Here is a 17,300-nt window from a genome sequence, read left to right on the forward strand (position 1 = left end):
GGAAGTACGGGCGGCGTACAAGCCGCGAACGAGAGGAGGGGCCGCGGCCGACGCGAGCATTCTACGTAGCCGCCGTCGCCGCCGCCGCCGTCGCCCTCGCCGACGTCGCCGCCGACGACGACGCACCGAGGGGCACTCGCCGAGGCGACCCCGGGACTACTGGGGAGGACACCTGACCACCGTCGTCGTCGCGAACTCGCTGAACTTTTGATCGATAGGAACTCGGTCGTCGTAGAGCGTCGGCGCCTGGAAGATGATGCCCGCGGTCCCGACCAGCACGGCCAGCCCGAAGATGCAGAGGAACAGCCTGTCGAGGACCATGGCCACGTACTTCCAGTCCTCCTTGACCTGCGGAAGGGGCAGTTTAACTCAGGGTCAGCGCCGGTCGCGCCGGTCGCGCCGGTCGCGTCGGCCCTACCTTGGTCGAGTTCTCGAGCATCTGCGTGTGCTCGGCGATGAAGCGCACGGAGATGCAGGACCGGTGCAGCTCCGGGGGACAGCGGGAGTGCGAGAAGGCCGGTGGAGGGTCGCGCAGGACGGGACTCTTGACCTCCTCGGCGGCGACCGGCTCCAGCTCGGGGCAGTCGGCCGCGAGCGGCAGGGGCGGCAGGGTGGGCCCGTGGATCAGGCAGCTCCCCCCGAACCTGGCGCCGTCTGCAAGACTAAGGGACGCGGGACTTGAGGGCGGGCAAGGGGGCTCCGCTTCTTCGTACCTCGATCGCCGATTCGGGACCAAACGAGAGATCGATACCTAGAGGGCGACGCGTCCTCCTTAGATGGCGCGCGGCCGTGGAACCTCCTCGAGTTCGCGTCCTCGTCGCTGTCTTCCTGGCTAGGAGGATGATACGAATAATAGCACGGCCTCTGCCTCCTACGCACCGGTCTCGTCGGATTCCGGCCCGACTCGAATCTGCAACGATGGCCAATCGAACATTGCCCCGGAACGGCTCGACCGCGCTCTTGCCCCCTCCCTCCCCTCGAGCGCGATTCGCGCCCGACCGCCTTCGACGAGCGGGTCCCCGACTGCCGGAGTCCTCTCCTTGGCGCTCTCCGAATCGGCGAGGGGACGTACTCACCGGTTCATGTCGAACTTGTACTGCAGCCTCCTCATGTACAGCAACGGCGGCAGGGTGTGGATGAAGACCCTCTTGACCCAAGGGGCCATCCGGTGCGTCTGCGGGGACCGGAAGTGGACGTTGAGGACCACCACGGTCACGCAGATGCTGAAACCCCGAGGGGAGTCGTCAGTCGCGACGCTCGAAGACGGCTCGATCCACCACCCTTCGACGGACCCCGTGAGCTCCGGTCCCGGTCGACTCGCTCGCTCGCTCGCTTCCCGAGTCGGATGGGTCGGACAGCTCCTCGAGCTACTCGACTCGCCGCGCCGGAAATTTCCATTCCCCTCTCAGAAATTGAACAACGGCCCGAAGTCTCGGCGTTCTTAACGAATTCCCGCCCCTCTATAAATATTTAGCAGCCCTCGCTAATTTCCTCCCCGTTCGCTCGGCCCGGATCGGCCCGGTCCCGACGAACCTCTCGGCGACTGGTCGGCAATTAGCCGACGCTTTTATTCCCTCGTAAAGCCGGACTTTACGACCGCGGGCCACCCTTTCCGACGTTGCTCCTTCCGCCGCCCTCGGCTCGCGCCCCGCGAGCCCGATATTCACGTCGACGAGGCCGGCCCTCGTCGGCCGGAAGAGGACGGGCGAGCGAGAGAGATCCGTCGGGTCGAAATCGCGGCCGTTTTACGAGGACCGGCATCTTCCGCGCAGTCGACGAGAGACATTTCGGGCGCAAAACGTCTTAGAGATACGACGCGCCGTTGTTTCCGCCATGGAACGGAGGAGACGGCGCCGGTCCCGATTTTCGACCCGCGACAAAAAGGGAGCCTCGTAGGCGGGGTGGAATCGATCCGCGCGGTATCGAGTTTTCTCGAGTTCTCTCGAGTTCTCTCGAGTTCTCTCGAGTTCTCTCGAGTGCCCTCGGGGGGTCGATTTCGGCCCTCTCCCTCGAGCCTCGGACAAGGGCGTCCTCCCGACGATCCCGACTCACCTTATGGAGACGAGTATCATGGCGAATATGAGATACTTCCCGAGCAGGGGCACCACCAGCGACGTGGGCGGGATGATCTCGACGACCAGGAGAAAGAAGACGTGCAGACTGATGAGGATGGAGATGGACAGAGTGACCTGAAACGAGAAATCGATCGTCGGTCCATCGTCGAGACGTCCTAGCGTTTAACGAGCGGACCGCCCTTCCGAGGTCCTCCCTTCCGGATTATCCCGGCCGAAGCCTTCCGCTGGCGAGCCGGGAAATATCACGGCAAATCTCGTGATTACGTGCATCGAACGGCTCTCGTGCCCTCCACCTTTCCTAGGACGCTGCTTGTACGTACGTGTAAAGCGTGTTCGCGCGCACACCCACCCTCCCGCACACACACACACATACGTAGATAAAGAGCAAATAGTGACGGCACGAAGAGAGGAGAAAAGGAAAAGCGGCGAGGGAGGCCCGAGTTCGGGAGCAGGCTCGACCGCGTCGCTTTCGCCGCTTCTGCCGCCGCTCTTTCCACTTTTCCGACCGACGAGCGCTTGACCCCTGAACCGGCAGTCGACGGGCCCGGGGCTAGCGAAAAGAGGAACAAAGGTCCCGCTTCCAACTCCGCCGGCTCCGGCGAGCGAGTTCGCCCCCCTCCGTCACCCTTTCATATCGGAAGGAGACGCGACGTCGACTGGAACTTTTCTCTCGCGATTTCCGCCGGTCCCTCCGTCTCCTCGGGTTTCGTTCCGGAGACGTCTCGTAAACGACTCCGCCCGACGGGTTTCGGCGCCTTGCCCTTTCCGACGAGATAGAAAAGGACGGCTCGGCGTCGAATCCGTCCAAGGAAAACAACCGGATCGGTGGAGTCCCGGCCGCGATATCGCCTATCGATCGACCGCCCCGGAGGAAGGAGTCCGCTCTTAGCTTCTAAAAGCGTCCTCGCCCCTCCCCTCCTTCCTCGGGGCAGAAATACGCGTTCGAGTTACCCCGAGCTTCCGCGAGCCGATCGGGCCCGCGAGATCGGAACCTGCTCCGGCGAGCCTCGCCTCGCCTCGGGGCGCCGGACGGGCGCCGGACGGGCGCCGGACGGGCGCCGGACGGGCGCCGGACGGGCGATCGGAAAAGGTACGAAGAGAAAGCGGAACGTGAAAAGTTTCGAACCCCTTAGCTACTTACACCATCGGGCTCTCACCCATTTCCTAAGCTTTCGCACTTCTTGCTCTGAAATTCGCGTTGCCGTAGGTGACTACTTCGCGCGAGTAGGGTGCCACCTACTTAGGAAGTTCTTTGATCCGGCACTCCGCCTAAACAAGCCATGGGTCAAAAAACTTCCGCGAGTCGCCGAAAGGGGAAACTTGCAGTATAAATAGGAAAATACGGGAGGAACTTGTTGCTCACCTTCTCGCCGCTGTCGCTGGGAAGGTAGAACGTTAGCACCGTGAGAAACGAAATCCCCGTACAGGGGATGATGATGTTCACGGTGTAGAAGAGCGTTTTCCGCCTCATCGTGATGTTGAACGTAATGTCCAGATAAGGCTCGTCGCAGCACGTGTAAAACTTTTCGTTCCTGCGGAAGGAGACGACGTTGAGCGACCGCGTCGAGCCGCAGAGCCAACACGGAGCCTCCCCCGATCGACTCACCTGACAGCGGGCACCTCCAAGATGTCCCACTCGACCGACATGTAGAACTCGGAAAGGTCGACGCCGACGTCCACGACGTTGCTGCCGGACTTTTCGTCCATGTGCCTCAGGTCGACCTGGCCGAAAAGAGAAAGAGAGTCCCGTTGATGAGTCAAAGAATTGCCCTCGGGCGAAATCGTCCGCGAACGAGCGGGTTTCGAGCGGGTTTCGAGCGGGGGACCCCGGGTGGACGAGTCGCGAGTCGTGATGCGCCTCCGTGGATCGACGCCGATCGCCAACTGAAACAAGCTTCCTCGTTCGCCCTCGTCCGGTTCTCGTCCGGTTCTCGTCCGGTTCTCGTCCGGTTCTCGTCCGGTTCTCGTCGATGTCGAGCGCGAACGAATCCAGGGAAACCGCCTCGGCCCCGGTCCCGGCCCCGGCCCCGGCCCGATCACGGCTCGTACCGTCGACCGACGGGATGGACGGAAAGTGCGACTCCCTCCTCTTCTGGCCAGTGGCTCGACTTCCCTCGAGCCGCGGCCCCGGAATTTTCATTTATTTCCCCCCTCGATGGCGGAGACTCGCGAGGACGCGAGGGCTCGTTCGAGGTCGCCAGCGGGCAGGGAAGCAACGAGACGAGGGACGCTCAACAGGTCCGGAATCTCCAGGATCCCCGTGGACCATCCCCGTGGACCATCCCCGTGGACCGGCGATTTCGCCGCGAGAAGGCTCGAGGGAGACGGCGTCCGTCGCCGAGATCCTGGCGAAAGTCGACGGGGAGCAATTAAGCGAGGCCGGAGCTCGGCGCGCGTTTTACAATTTCAAGAGGCCCGTCTTCGAAACAAACTGCAATTTAACTCTCGACAATGGAGGGCCGCGCGTCGCTCGTTACGAACGTACTTCCGCTCCCCCGACCGCCTCCGGCTCGACCCCGTTCGGCACCCCGGGGCAACCCCGTCGGACCTTCCGTCGCCACCCGAGGCCTCGACGGGGAATCGCCCCGGGCCTTTCGTTCCTTTCCGAGCCCCGCAAAACGCGGGGGCCGTCGCGGGTGGAAACTGCAGCTTCGCGGACGCGGAATCGATCTCGCGAGGTGACGCGGTCGCCGGCGTGGGGCGGAGCTCGAGATTAATTTCACCTGCAGCCGCATTCCGAATTGCGAATTGCGAATTGCGAATTGCGCCTCGTCCGTTCCTCCCGTTATCGGAGCTAATGGAACGGCCGGTTCTCTCTTTTCCCGCCCTCGCTTTTATTTCGGAAACTGGATTTTCAACGGACGCGCCACGCCGCGCCGCGGCTTTCTCTCTCGTTTCGATCACCCGCTTCGTCGTTCGTTCCGATAGACTGGCGTCCACCTTCCTGGCCTTTGTCGAATGTTTCTTCTTCCTTTCCACCTGTTTTCCTCGCCGGAACGATCGCGATGGCGGAAGATCCTTTCAACGAGTCCGACGTTTCGGCGAGATCTCGGGGGAAGTGCCGCTCGTTTAAGAGAAACGAGACGCGCCGCCTCCTCGGCGGAAGGACGCGAGGACGACATCGAAAGAAAAGCCTCCACGAAGCCGTCGTCGGGGCGAAAATCATAAAGCGGAAGAAACGAGTCGACGTTCTCTCCTCGAGCCTTTTCGGCCGACGAGACGCGACTTTGGAATCCTGCCGAGGACGACCCTCCTTCCACTCGGGCTTTCTCGCGCATCCTTCGCGTCTCCTCGCATCGTGGAAAGACCGCGAGGTCGATACGCGCGCCTCGTCTCGACGGAAGGGACGAAGGGGTCGTCGAGAATCGTCCGTTTCCTGTACTCGGGTCGATCGTTCCTCGAGTCGCCCCAACTCGCGGAGACGCCGTTAACGGTTTCCGGGAGGAAAGCTCTCGGGACTGCTCCCTCCGCTGGCGATCCGAGCCGGGGCCGGCTTTGCCCCGGAGGGGCCGCCGAGAGCTGTCCTCCGGAGAAGGTCGCCAACGAACGTCTTCGCGATTAGGGCGCGACCGTTACGTTAGTCTTCGGCCCCTTTCCGACCCCTCTTTGTCCGTTGACGCGATCGATCGGGACACCGTCCGGGGATCGATCCGGGATGGGTTCCTTTCTCGCGCGCCGGTGGGAGTCCCAAGAGTCGACCCACCGGGACCGACCGGGACCGACCTGGACCGACCGGTAACAACCGGGAACAACCGAGAGCGCGGAAGTTCCTTGCAGCCTCTCTAAGAAAGCTTTCCGAGCACGCAAGCACATAGCATCGCTCTACGCGCCACAACTACATCCAGCCACTCTGTGCGGCACTATCGTACAAAAACGTACACACTTACGTACGCACTCATCGAATGGTAACGACCAACGTACGGTAGAGTACAGGCGTCTTTCGCGCAGGGCGTGGACGGCGGTATCTGGGGCGGCGCGCGGAGGCGCGACTCCGCTCGCGACCGGACCGTTGGATACGAACGCAACCGGGCCGCCCTTCCTCCGAGTCCCCGTGGAAAAGGTATAAAGCGGGGGGCGAGCTGTGGGGCGGCGGGGCACGAAATTAACGTCAAAGGGGGTGTCTATTTCCGACTCGTTCGGCTCCTCGAGCCGAGGACGACGCCGCCTTTACTCGAGGGCTCTCGGGGCAGAGGACGGCGCTCTCGAATAAAGCGAGCCTGGCTTTAAGATGGTGGAGGCGAGTCGCTGACTCGTGGAGTGGCTCGACCGACGAGGCGACGTGACCGGGTCACGCCCGCCCTCCCGGCCGCGCGGACCGTCCGATCCGCTCCTGCCCCACCGCCGATCGCGCGCCGTTATCGGCGACCGGGGCAGGACCGAGGCCGAGAGCTCTCGCTCGGAATGCCAATAACCGCGGAGAACGGGGCCGAGCTCCTCGAGGGCCTGTACCGTTTTTCGTTCGATTCCGAGCTCGTTTCCGATCGATGCGAGAGCCGGCCGAGCCGGCCGAGCCGGCCGAGCCGACGACGGACTCAGTGCCCATCCGCGACCGCGATATTCCATTAACGCCGGCCCGCTGAAAGGGAACGTGAAACGACTCGGACGGGAAATCGATGGCCACTTGGACGGCCGCCGGTCCTTCCACCCGGACCACCCGGACCACCCGGACCACCCGGACCACCCGGACCACCCGGACCACCCGGCCCCGTCGGCCGCGGGAGGTATCGACTTGCCCACGCGAATCTAGACCGGGGATCGGATTAACCGGCGCGGCTTATCGCGAGTTCCGCCGAAGGGGCGCTGTCCGGCGTCGAGCATTAATTACGTCCTTATCTCCTACCCGAGACGGCCGTATCCGAGAGGTATCGGCGCTCTCCCCGATCTTATACCTTTCCCACGTGCCTCGAGTCCGACGGACGAGAGATCGGAACCGGCCGATCGATCCGCCGTCCAACCTCCGAGAAACTCGGTCGGATCGGACGAATCGCGACTCGACGACACCCTCCCTCCGGAGTTGCTTCGCCTTTCGGGCGCTCGTCGAGTCGATACTTGATGAGTGCATACTTATGATGCTCCCATACCGCTGGTCCGACTTCGAGGCCGAGGAAACCGCGAGGAAGTCGCGAGGAAGCCGCGAGGAGCCGAGCGAAGACGAGGGGATGGACGATTCTCGTCGGAAGTTGGACCGATTCGCGGTCCCCGCGAAGCCGACGGGTTCGTCGGCAAAAAGTCGCGAAAACCGGCGATGTAGGAGCGTTACACACATGGACACGTATAAAATATCAACGGTCAAGGGTGCAACTCGGTCAACATACTGCGGAAGGACCACACGCACGTAGAACGTTAAAAAGACACTGCACGAACGACGTCAATCAAACTGGCAAGATCCAACTGTATACACACGCAGGTACGTACATACGTATAGACGTATATACATGTATGGACGTATGGATACACGGATATCATAACGTATAGACACGCAAGTATATAGATATATAGATATATAAATATATACGTATGCAGGTATGGAGGAACGACGGTACGTTGTACGTATAATGGAACAATACGCATACGACGTCCAACAGCGCATCGCACGAACGCAACGGCACGAGACGGCGATCACGAGGCATTCCTAAAGACTGGTTAAATGAAATTCGTTTGGTAATTCGGCACCTTAAAACCGTCATAAGTCCAGGAGCCTAACTTCAAAACACAGGTCTGTACGTCGTAGGGAAAGAACTCAACGTCGATGGAGCAGGACGATTTATATACGGCCGGTGGCTGCCAGACGACCAGCCCGGAATAGTAGACCGTCGCCTTGGTCATCAGAGTCACCTCGTAGTTCCCGTCGGCGCTGCAATCACCGAACAAACAACCTCACCGTCGTCTCCGTGCTCCTGGAAAAGACGTGGGTGCTGCCGCCCTCGGAGGGGAATCGACTCTCCAGCTCCCCTGCGAAACGGTGACGAGGTACCCCGGGTACCCCGGGTACCCCGGCCTCGGACACTTCAGCCATGCAGGGGCGACGCCGGCGCGCGTTCGGGTGGCACATGCAGCGCGTCGACGGGAACGGCGCCTACGGACCGGACGTTTCATCTCGGCGGATTGTCGATCGACTCTTCGGACCCCTCTCCCCGGCCGATCGGGCGGCAGCACCCTGGTGCGTCGACGGCCCCTCGGGGCGGGCCGCCGAGGCATCGCATCCGATCCCCGAGTCCGTCCTGGGCCGACCTCGGGCGGGCGGGGCCCCGAGGCCGGCGGCGACGCGCGGTCTCGCGCGGTCTCGCGCGGTCTCGCGCGGTCTTACGATCTACCATGCGAGTTTACCTTGAAGCCGTCATAGGTCCACGAACCGAACTTGAGGACGCAGGTCTGCTCGTCGAAGGGGAAGTACTCGACGTCGATTTCGCAGGAGGACTTATAAATGGCCGGTGGCTTCCATTCGACCAGGCCCTGGTGATAGATGGTGGCCTTCGTGGCCAACGTCACCTCGAAGTTTCCGTCCGCGCTGCGAGCGAGCACATTAGTGGTTCTGGGCGCTGCGGCGGTCGAGCTTACTTCGTACGTTCGAGTTTGCTCTCTTCTACCTCGCGTTATCTACGCCGGGCGTCCCTCGGAAGCGCGGCCCTCGTGAAACGCGTTCCGGCCCCGGCAATTCATTAACCCAGATACTCCCCGAGGAGCCGCGTCTTCTCGCGAGAGCGTCGCCCGTTTTTCCAAAGGCCTCGGCGTAATGGCGGAGGGCGGAGGGCGGAGGGCGGAGGGCGGAGGCCGGTCGCCGGTCGCCGGAGGGTGTACAAGAGGTGGAGTCACGAGGGGCCGCAAAAGAAACGACTCGGGGTAAAAGCCTCGCGAACCGACTCGTAATTATCGAGATTAACGCTCGAAAGAGAAAACGCCCGGCCGCGTCCGCCGAATCCCCCGAGTCCGGGTACCGGGTACCGGGTACCGGGTACCGGGTACCGGGTACCGTTTCCCGGAATTAAGAGGATCGATGCGAGAAGCGCCCGGTGGCAGGAGGGCAATGGGGAGGCGGGAGGATCGAAGAAATCCGTTCCCACCGATCGTTTCGCGAGGGAGGGGAAAATTGGTCGGGTTGGGCTGGGTAGCCGTCGCCTCCTCCTCCTCGTCTCGGCCGTTCCCCTCGAGATTAAAAGAGAAGGAAGCGACGCGCTCTCTCCTCGGACGGCCAAATTTCAATTTCGCTTAATGTCCTCTCCAACGTTCCTCCTCGCTCGCGCGGAGCAATTTCCGGAAGAAAATATCCCGGTCCGTCGCGCGCCTCGTCGCTCTCGTCCCCCGGGAAACGATCGAATCGCGGGGGCGGTGGTCGTCGAAAAGGCCGAGGAGAACGAGCCTTTGCGGAGTTGGTAGAGATCGCGGCGCGATTAGACGCATCCGTTACCTCGAAGGTGCTCCAGAATCTCGGCAAGGTCACGAGCCTCGGGAGTTCCCGGCCAAGGAAAGAGAAGAGCGGCTGATTTAGCGGAGAGCGCCCTCGGGCCTCACAATGGCGGCGACGCCGTTTCCGACCCCCGACGCCCTTCTTTCGCCCGGAAGGCGGTTCGCCTTTGTCCCGACGCTCTCTTTCCACCCTTATAAAAGGCTTAGCCGGCGGATCCAATGCACTCGGACCTCGGACCCCGTCCCGCGAGCTTCCTTCCTCCTGGCCGAGATGGTTCCTACGAGTCCAAGGAGGGAGGGGGCCGCGGGCGACGGCTAGTTCGAGTTTTCTCCCGGGGCGAGCGAGGGGCGATTCGCGTCCGTGCCGCGAGGGAGGCCTCGACGAGGGCAAGGAAGATCGATTGCCTTAGGAGCCCGGGAAAGGAGAGTCTTCGGCGTCGGGACGGGAACGGCTCGAGTTTCGTCCCTTCGCCCCGATTCGGTCGTCGTCGAGTCGCTCGTAAGGTCGGCGGCTCTCCCGATCAACGCGCAGCCTCGTGCCATTGGCGAAACGCATCGTTTTTCGCAAATACTCCCCACCTTCCCCACCTTCTCGGGAGGCTCCCGATTAACGTAATTATCTCCCTTCGCGTAGATCGACTTGGGCGAGTAGAGCGCAGCTCCTTTTCCATTCATTCCATTATTGCATTCGCCTCCCGGAAGTACGTCCTTCTCTCGGAAGCTCGATCCAACTCGTACCAATTAAAAAGACTACGGCAAACGAACGAATCGATTCCGTACAAGTCGAAAAGCCCCCAACCCTCTCCGAAGCTTCGTTACGCTTTACTTATTACCGGCGTTAACCGGGAAGGTCGTTTTTACCCTTCCGTCGCGTTCGGTCCAACGGGTACAAAGACACCTCGCGCGATCTCCTCGAGATTTGCTCCTCTTTTCCCAAAGGTGAACGGCATTTCCCGGCGGGTGCGGTTCCGAACGGGAGCGGGGAGAAGGAGGGGGTCGGAAGTTAGTTCCCATGCCCGAAAAATGATCTCGGTAAAATGCGCAATTATTGGTTGCGCCGGTACCGCCCTGCGCGACCCCCGCGGGCCGGCGAAAATCGCGAACCGCAATTATTCACGGCACTACGAGAGCTTCGTGTCACCGAAGCGTGGTTGCGCGATCGAAATCATTTCCCTCGAGTGGTTTCGCCGCCGTTTCGAAAACCGGGCTCCGCATCGATCCAGATCAGTTCCCGAGTGGGGTCTCGCAAAATGCTCCTTCAACCAGCGGCGAGCTCTCCCTGCGACCGAATCTCCTTTCCGTTTCCACTTTCCTCCGCGTCGAAGAGGAGTTCCGTCCCATCCGGAGGGACGTCGCTTCTTCGCGCGAACCCTCGCCGCAGCGCCCATATTTCATGCGATATGAATCTATCTCGTCTACGTGGAAAAATTGCTCCGCGGCTTGCCGCGATCGACGCGCCAAATGCACGCGAACTCGGCGCGAGGAAACGGAGAAACGGGGAGACGGGGTGGCGGGGAGGCGGGGAGGCGGGGAGGCGGGGAGGCGGGGAGGCGGGGAGGCGGGGAGGCGGGGAGACGGGGAAACGGGGTCGCGGGTGCGTTTGGCGCGTCGCCGCGGACCCTGGAAGACCGAGTCCGGTCCGACCCGACCCGACAACATGCTCGGCCGGCTCGGGGAAGGCTCGGCGACTCACTTGTTGTAGAGGACGATGTCGGGCCGCCAAATGTGATCCGAGGGCACGTGCAGCATGTGCACGCCGCCGTACTCCTTCGGCTCCCAGCGCAGCTTGTAGTCGTACCAACTCTTCGAACAGCCAATCGGGGCAACGTGAGCGGGTCGTCGACGGCCGCGAGGGTGGAGGCGTCCTCTCAAAGGTGGCCCGGTTCCCCGGTCGGGGGAAGACGCGAAATACCTCGAGGACGGGACGCCCTTTGAATTCGATCCCGAGCGTCGCTTTTTCATTGAAATCGCGGGCAAAAGCGCGAACCTTCGCTCGCAATGCCGATCTCCCCCTTCCTCGAGGAGCGGGGCCATTTCCGAAGTTTGCTTTCCCCACGGGCATCGATCGCTTCCCTTCTCCGAGCATCCCCTTCGGTTTCCGCGCGCGAGAAATCGAGGGGGTGAGCTTTCCTCCGAAGTCGGCGTTACGGTTGGAAATATTTACACGAGACGCCGCGGGGGCTTACCGCTTGCCGTTTGCCGTTTGCCGTTTGCCGTTTGCCGCTCGCCGCTCGCCGCGCGTACGCGCTCGAGGGCACGCCGCGCCGCAAAAAGTTTGCGCGCGAGCTTTCCGGAAGATGCCGATTCTCGACTCGACCCTCCCGTCGGCTCGCCACCGGGCCACCGGGCCACCGGGCCACCAGGGGACGTCGCGACGGCGAGAGGGGGACGCTCACCTGTTCCACCCAGAGGTTCGTCGTCATGATCTGGTTCTTCAGATTCTGCAACAGGGAAAGCGGAGACCGTGGTTAGCTCGAACCCGGTAGTCGGGGGGGAGAATTCGGTCCAGGACCCCGGCGACGTCTCGCGAGTCGATCGATCGCGCCCGCTACTCGAGGTCGAGGATGCTCCAGGCTTCCCGGGCGTAATTTCCATCGTGCCGAGCGCCATTACGGTCGAGTTGAAAATCGAACGAATTCAATTATAGCACCCACCGCCGCCGACGGCATTACCCGACTCGATTACGCGATTAATTCCACCGCGCCCGGACGGTTTCGCGCCAGCCGTTACAGCCGCTGCCGTTCGTTGGGGCGATATTAACTCGGCGCATCGACCGGATCCCTTCTCCGTCCGCTCGCGTCCGGAAATAACCGGACGATTCGAAAAAGCGCGAAACGGCCATTTTCGAGCCGGACGTCGCAGCACCGGGGTCGAGGCTCGTTAACGTCTCCTCGCGGAGGAGGCATTCCGCTCGGTCCGATCCGCGGCAGGTATGCGAGCATTCCCGACGTGCCTGGATCGCCACTCGGAATTAGATTAACGGAGGAATTGGACTACCGACAGGTATTTACTCGAGCGGCCGCGGAGGGATAGCGCGAGCCCTCGGGGGCATCTCCGCAAATCGGAACTCGGCAGATCGCTCCAACGAAAGTCACGGCGTGGCGTGGCGTGGCGTGGCGTGGCGTGGCGTGGCGTGGCGTGGCGCGGCGTGGCGTGGCGTGGCGGATGCAAACTCGAGAAGGCGCGCGTCGGGCTGGCACGATAGCGCAAACGCCGACTCGTTGACGGGCACTCGGTCGGTGGTGGTTGCCGACGCCGCATCGTTCCTAGCCATTCCCATTACACCGCATTGTTCTTGGAGCGTGGCAGTAATCGGAAACCCTTTGTCGCGCAGCTTCATTTTGCCTAACGACCCCCTATACGCGTCGCTCGACGGGCCCGAGCTCTCGATTTCCCCGCCGACCCTCGTTTCGCAACTTTCGCGTGTCGGGGGACGCGACCGGTTCCCGAGGTGTTTCGACGCAAACGCGATTACCGCGGGCCGTGGCCTCGATTGAATTCCGCGGGTGCGAAGCACACCCATCGATCCGCGACGGGGCTCCGAGGCTCGGCGCGCCTCGACGGACGTCCTCCTTCGAGGCGAATCACCTTCTGCCCGGAGCATTCGAGTCTCCGCCGTCGTTTGCTCCCGCTCGGGACGGCGGCGCGAGTAGTCGCCGAGTAGTCTCGTCCACGTGGACCGAGTTCTCCCGCTCGCGGCTCGAGATATTTCGATTCCGCGAGTGGGAAAGACACATTCCGGTTCCGGAGAATACCTCGTCGGCCGAATCGATCCGAGTCTCGAATCCCGTCGAGTCGCCGTGCGGCGATAACGGTGATTAAGAAAAAATTGCTTTTCGCCGACCGAATCCTTGGGCTCGGTGACCGAGAGAGGGAGAAAGAAACGCCAGGTCGAGCGCTCACCACGTCGATGAGCTGGGAGAGCTTGAGCTTGATGCAGACGCGGAGCACGTCCGACGTATTGACGACCGGGCGCACCAGCTTGTTGTAGTTGGAGAGCAGATCGTCGTAGAGTCGTTTCGCGTCGGGGTTCCCGGCGACGGCGACGTGCACCACCAGGGCGGAGAGCAGCCACGCTCGCAGAGTCTCCCCGACCGTCGGGGGCATCCTGCGACCGCCCCCCGCACTCCTCGCCGCGTCCAACCCCTTGCTCCCCTGCAACCAAACGTGGCCGCGTGCCGAGTCGTGCCGAGTCGTGCCGAGTCGTGCCGAGTCGTTCCTCGGCCGGATGGACCGACCGGCCGACCGACCGGCTTCCGGCTTCCGGCGCGCCTCCCGACAGGACCGAAACGGGCGTGGCCGTGCCTCTTCTCTCTCTTTCGCTCGTCGCTCCCACGTCGGGACGATCGCTCCGGGCGCGAGGAAACGACGTCAACGACGTCGACGTCGTCGTCGCCGCTCCAGATAACGCCGGTTTTCGCTAAATATCATATAACGCGAACCCACCCACGTGAAACCATTTCGGACCGTTCCCCAATTTTCCAAGAGCTCCTGGCTTCGCCGGATCCATCCCGGGGTGAATCGGTCGGAAATGGGAATTGAAATCACGCGTCTCGACCATACGCCGTATCCACGCTATTCGAAATTCCTTTTAAAGACCCTTTACACCAGCAAATTCTTTGAAAAGCTGAAATCGGACTCGACGATCGTCCCCGTCGTCGCGTCAAGCCGATGGTTCACCGGTTCCATCGATATCCCGATTCTACGTACGTACGTACACGTTTCCAGGCCAATTCTCTTGTCCAGCAAAAATAAAGCACGTTTCTTCGCTTAACTCGATACACTGGAGGTACGTCGGAGCACTGCTCGTAAAAGATGGGAAATTTAACGACGTACGATGCGTAACGCGCATCGAACGCGTCCCGTTCCGCGTAGATATGCAAAATAACTCATCGAAAAGGGGTAGGGAGAGGAAAACGTACGTAACGCCAAATAAATGACCGGAGCGATCGAAACGTTCCGACACGCGGAATGATAAAAATCGACCTGCCGGGGAACTAGCGTCCGGGACCAACGAGCGCCGAGTCGGAGGGAGAATTGTCCCAAGGTAGGCACGGAGGTTCACCCGGGTAGGAGAGAAGGGAAACCGACCTAGCCGCGCGCACCGGGCTCGTAGCCGGAGAATCGGCGACTGGCTGCGACTGGCTGCGACTGGCTGGGACTGGCGACCGCTGGCGACTGCCACGGGGTTGGCTCCCCTGCTCGGCGCGACCAGGCGCGACCAGGCGCGACCGGCGCGCGCGCACTCGAGTCGACTCGAGTCGACTCGTATCCTCTCCCCCGAATTGCTGCGCGGACGGTCTCGCCGATCGCTTTCGAGACCCGCCTGTCTTTTGCAACTTTTCCGGCTGCCTCCTCGAGTACCAGTTTGCCCGTGCACCGATCGATTCGACGGGGCACGGTCCCGAGGACGATGTCGCTCCAACGTCCTCCGAATGTACGCGCGAGCTTTGCAACGAGCTTCTCCGATTAACGGGCAACAAAGTTACGCAGAGTTCGATTACTACGGTAACTTAGGAACCGATACGTCGACCGTGTCTCGGCACCTAGTTTGGCCGAGCCACGTGTCCGACGCGAACGCTTCCTTCCGACCGTTGTACCCCGCGGCAGAGGTTGGCACCGTCTCCGAGTCGTTCGGTATTCGGCGTGGCGTGGCGATGGTACTGGACCAATTTGTCGGGCGATTCCACTTGGCACCTGAACACCCTGGGGTAGAATTCTCGAGGGTGTCGACTCCCGAATGCGCCCTGAACGAGCCGAGGGCGGACGGCGTCTTCGGAGACGTCGAGACGCGACCCGAGCGATATCGCGTCGAAGCTGGCAGGAGACTGGAATCCCACTTACCTAAGAAGGAATGCGACTGGCTAACATCGCTAACTAGCCGTTATTATGACTTACTCCGTTCTTCTTCATTGGAAAATATAGAATTCATTTTTATACTTCATTACTACTTTCATTGCTACTAATTAAGAGCTCTTTGATCGTATCTAGTCCGGTCTAGTAATATTAAAATAAAGGTATATACCTTGGAAATCGAACATTGCTGAGAGGTGTGGGTTATAGGCAGGAAAGGCGGGAAGATGGAAAAAGCCGTTAAAGGTAAAGAAGAGGACTCGAGTCAATTCATATTTACATTTACTATAACTTCAAGTTCAACGATATAATTTTCTTATCATGTCATGCGAGCATGAATTGTTTAACAGGTTTACATGTTTAATAATTTAATATAACCTCATAATGACAAACACTAACCTGTACATACTAGTAAATTCTCTTTCTTCTCACGAAAATGGGTCTGAGGCATCACGTAATTCCTTTCTTCTTCTAATAAGGTTATTATTACATACCCGAATACGATTTTTGCCAAATATCAAAACACCCAGGAGGTTTTTCATTTTGAATTTTGGTGTCACAATCCGTGGAAGATAGCGTTCACGGCGTTTAATTTTCTATCTTTTCTTGTACGCTTCACTATTTCGCTTAAAAATTTGTACCGAGTAAGTTCACATGAATGGTCTCGCATTTTCACCACCAAAATCGTTCCATAATAACGTCAGCTACTCATTTTCCACATTTTCGCTCAATTTGCTTTACGTAATAAACCCCCTTGTTCCTACAAAGATGAGTTATGAGATTGCTCACGGGCAGGGTCTTGCGATCGCAACCTGTGCTGCCCACGGTGGAGAATGCGGACGGCACGAGTGCGTGAGCCGCCAGCGACGACGACTCTTAGATAGCACCGCCATCTGCGGAGTGCGCGAGGCCCCATCAGAAATTAGTTGCGCCGCCATTGAGGGGTGACAGATGGCAAGTGCGTTAGCCATTCGTATCGTCCACCGGATGGCAGCACAGGCTGCGATTGCACGATCCTACCCGTGAGCAATCTCCCAACTCATCTCTGTACCTACAACGATATAGAGCAGAGATGAGTTGGGAGATTGCTCACGGGCAGGATCGTGCGATAGCATCCTGTGTTACCCTCTGGTTTCGTACGTTAGCTTTCACCGTTTTTTGCCCCCACGGGCGGCGCAACGAATTTCTGATAGGAGCTCGCGCACTCGCGAGGGCGGTACCATCTACCAGTCGCCGTTGGCGGCTCACGTACTCGTGATGGTAATACCATGCGGCAGCTGACGGTGGTGGCTTACCTGCGCTTACTGACACTGCTCGCTTTTGATGGTAAGGAAAGAACACTCGTGACGCTCCATTTGACTTTATCTACTTATCTACTACTGTTAAGTACATTGTTGCGGCGAAGTCGACGTGATGCGGAGCTTTGGGGCACGCGTCGGTGTCGTGTACGGAACTCTCATGCAGCGAATGTGTGTGAGTGCGATCGCTCCTAGAAACTTAGCGCGGCTCAACCGGCCAAGCGCCAACTACGGGTCGAGACGTTAAGTATGTGTCTATTCGGCGCTATACTCGGCGAGTATGCGTAGAGACGAAACTGCGAAAAATCCTCCCGAGGCTTACCTATCTGCGGATATAAGCCGAGTCATTCCGCGTATGATTTTTACATTTCCCTACTAGCGTTATCGAGCGTTTATAAAGCGTTTTCGATCGTTTTTCCAGCATTTTTGAACGTTTTCGAGCGTTTCTCGGTCATTTTCAGAGCATTTTTGAGCGTTATCGAGCGTCATCGAGCGTTATCGATTGTTTTCGCGCGTTTTTCAAGTGTTTTCGAGCCTAATCGAAGGCCGTACAGTGCTGTTGAGTATTGTTAAGTGCAGTAGAGTGCCGGAGAGTTGCCGCAGAGTGCCGGAGAGAGCCGGAGAGTGCCGGAGAGTTGCTGAAGAGTGCCGGAGAGTGCCGCAGAGTGCC

The 17,300-nt window shown here is 60.2% G+C and overlaps 1 protein-coding gene across 3 annotated transcripts; it reads right to left on the bottom strand.

Moving 5' to 3' along the window:
• Window positions 1–156: 156 nt before the first annotated feature.
• Window positions 157–13,586, bottom strand: LOC105701135 (acetylcholine receptor subunit alpha-like). 3 transcript variants are annotated; one of them, XM_023433485.1, is made up of 11 exons: window positions 13,383–13,586; window positions 11,876–11,920; window positions 11,173–11,282; window positions 7,749–7,929; window positions 3,682–3,797; window positions 3,439–3,607; window positions 2,053–2,189; window positions 1,077–1,223; window positions 752–910; window positions 419–662; window positions 157–348 (listed from the first exon to the last, which is right to left on the bottom strand). In XM_023433485.1, the coding sequence occupies exons 1-11, from the start codon at window positions 13,584–13,586 to the stop codon at window positions 157–159; spliced, it is 1,704 nt and encodes a 567-aa protein (XP_023289253.1). The 3 variants fall into 3 exon arrangements, with proteins under 3 accessions (XP_023289253.1, XP_012283001.1, XP_012283003.1); XM_012427578.1 differs by lacking the exon at window positions 7,749–7,929 and adding an exon at window positions 8,403–8,583; XM_012427580.1 differs by lacking the exons at window positions 752–910; window positions 7,749–7,929 and adding an exon at window positions 8,403–8,583.
• Between the last annotated feature and the right edge of the window lie 3,714 nt (window positions 13,587–17,300).

Source organism: Orussus abietinus, unplaced genomic scaffold (assembly GCF_000612105.2).
Source record: "Orussus abietinus isolate OABI.00-Male unplaced genomic scaffold, Oabi_2.0 scaffold5, whole genome shotgun sequence".
Lineage (NCBI taxonomy): Eukaryota > Metazoa > Arthropoda > Insecta > Hymenoptera > Orussidae > Orussus > Orussus abietinus.

Excerpts from the sequence above, each read along its gene's own strand:
- LOC105701135 (XM_023433485.1), bottom strand. The coding sequence starts at position 13,586 with ATGCCCCCGACGGTCGGGGAGACTCTGCGAGCGTGGCTGCTCTCCGCC. Across the intron at positions 11,921-13,382 it reads TCTCCCAGCTCATCGACGTG|AATCTGAAGAACCAGATCAT; the intron begins GTGAGCGCTCGA and ends TCCCTGTTGCAG. Across the intron at positions 7,930-11,172 it reads GACATCGTCCTCTACAACAA|CGCCGACGGGAACTACGAGG; the intron begins GTGAGTCGCCGA and ends CGGTGATTGCAG.